This window comes from Priapulus caudatus, unplaced genomic scaffold, assembly GCF_000485595.1.
Source record: "Priapulus caudatus unplaced genomic scaffold, Priapulus_caudatus-5.0.1 Scaffold463, whole genome shotgun sequence".
Classification (NCBI taxonomy): Eukaryota; Metazoa; Priapulida; class Priapulimorpha; order Priapulimorphida; family Priapulidae; genus Priapulus; species Priapulus caudatus.
In genome coordinates, this window is record NW_014577524.1 from 138,689 (window position 1) to 140,638 (window position 1,950).

Consider the following 1,950-nt stretch of genomic DNA (forward strand, 5'->3'; position numbering starts at 1 on the left):
TAATAAGTATATGGTTCTGGTAATATGAAGTGGCGAATAAAAGTTACCTTGAAGAATTTTCCGCCAAAGAACTGCACACCCATGATACTGAAGATGAGCCAGAAGACGAGGCAGACGAGAAGCACGTTGCAGATGGATGGGATTGCGAACATCAGCGCATTGACCACGATCTGTGCACAGAAATATAGCAATCATATGCCGAGCGTTGCTATTAATCTGTTGTCATGTCAACCGTTTCATTCGCTAAATTTACTAGCAGATCAGATAAATGTGAAAATATCATACGTCATGACAGAATCTACTCGAGAATGGTATAATTTCAATTTGCAGTCATTCACACACGGGCTCTTATTGAAAATAGTGCTTATATATTCATCCACATAATTATTTAACTGCTTTTAACCATAATTTCAGTATTACATCTTGATTAAACAAGCATGACGCTCTGCTTAATTATAAAATGAATCCTTTCTGATGTCTGACCGCACTTTATCTTTCAGTGTTGCATCAATTGTTGGCAAAAAATTGTTATTCCTTTTACGTTTGTAAATTTGTGTGTTTATTTTAACCTTTTGTTGTAGTTTGGCATATATTTATTTATATGTTTATTAGTTTCTATATTGTTTGTTTGTACATGCCTATATTCTATATTTGATATCTGTACGGACCTGCAGTACTTCGGGAAACAAGTGGTAAATAACTTAGTCAGTAAATAACGCGCGGCTACACAGTGCTATCCTGCGCCACCAATCTACACGACTGGCTACCTCACAGACCGGCTACGACACACGCAGACAAGCTACATGTGTACGGGCTACATGTGTACAGGCTACATGTGTACGGGCTACATGTGTACAGGCTACATGTGTACAGGCTACATGTGTACGGGCTACATGTGTAGACGCTACATGTGTACACGCTACATGTGTACAGGCTACATGTGTACACGCTACATGTGTACAGGCTGGGTGTACGTACGTACCTTCATGCCCTCCCAGCGTGAGATGGCTCGCAGCGGCCGCAGTGCCCTCAGCGTGCGTAGAGAGCGCAGGGCGACGATGTTAGAGTCGCTTTGATGACTCTCCTTGCTCTCAATGATTGCGCTGATGACGGACACCTGAACGATAGAGCAAAGCAATGATACAGAGCATGAAAGATGCCTCCCCACAAATAGTCCGCAACAGACTTTCCAAAAATATATACAACCACTGTTTGTTGGCACAACATCGATTTTTATCAGGTAAGATTTATATATATATATATATAAATAAATAAATATATATATATATATATACTCGCCAATAAAACGTGACAGTCAATCTAATTTTAATTTTTGGCTAATCACTTTTTTTCACAAATTGTTAATGAAGGGACCTACATATGCACCGCCCTATAATACGGAATATCTACGAGATATTTGCAGATAATAACCAGAGCCTCAGATAGAGACTATATCTCTATTTGGTGTAAACATCTCGGGAAGGGCGTCCGTAACGCGTACGAGCAAACACAGACTCTCGAGTAGACCCAAACATGGCGCCCTGTGCTCACCGTCACGATGAAACACAGACTCTCGAGGGGACCCAAACATGGCGCCCTGTGCTCACCGTCACGATGAAACACAGACTCTCGAAGGGACCCAAACATGGCGCCCTGTGCTCACCGTGACGATGAGCAAGAGAATCAGCAGAGCGCCCGCTACGCGCCCCCTCCACGCCACCGCCCAAGTGCCGTCTACTGCCATCCAGCCAGCGAAGTGCGCTCGCTGCATTCCAGCAGCAGAGTGCGCTACGTCCACTCCACACAGCAGAGTGACGCTATCTGTCATCCAGCCAGCAAGAGATGCGTCAACTCGTCATTCCAGCCAGACAGAGTGTCGCTAACGTCACTCCAGCCAGCAGAGCGCACTAACTAGTCACTCACATGCGCCGCAGAGTGCTCTACTGTCAC

The 1,950-nt window shown here is 44.3% G+C and overlaps 1 protein-coding gene across 1 annotated transcript in view; it reads right to left on the reverse strand.

Annotated features, from left to right (window-relative positions):
- LOC106810684 (sodium channel protein 60E-like) overlaps positions 1-1,950 on the reverse strand; it is an 8,453-nt gene that overhangs the window by 1,453 nt on the left and 5,050 nt on the right. The window contains exons 3-4 of the mRNA XM_014814113.1: positions 983-1,117; positions 48-170 (exon numbers count right to left, since the gene is read on the reverse strand). Of these exons, the coding sequence (XP_014669599.1) occupies positions 48-170; positions 983-1,117 (258 nt within the window). The remainder of the gene's footprint in view (positions 1-47; positions 171-982; positions 1,118-1,950) is intronic.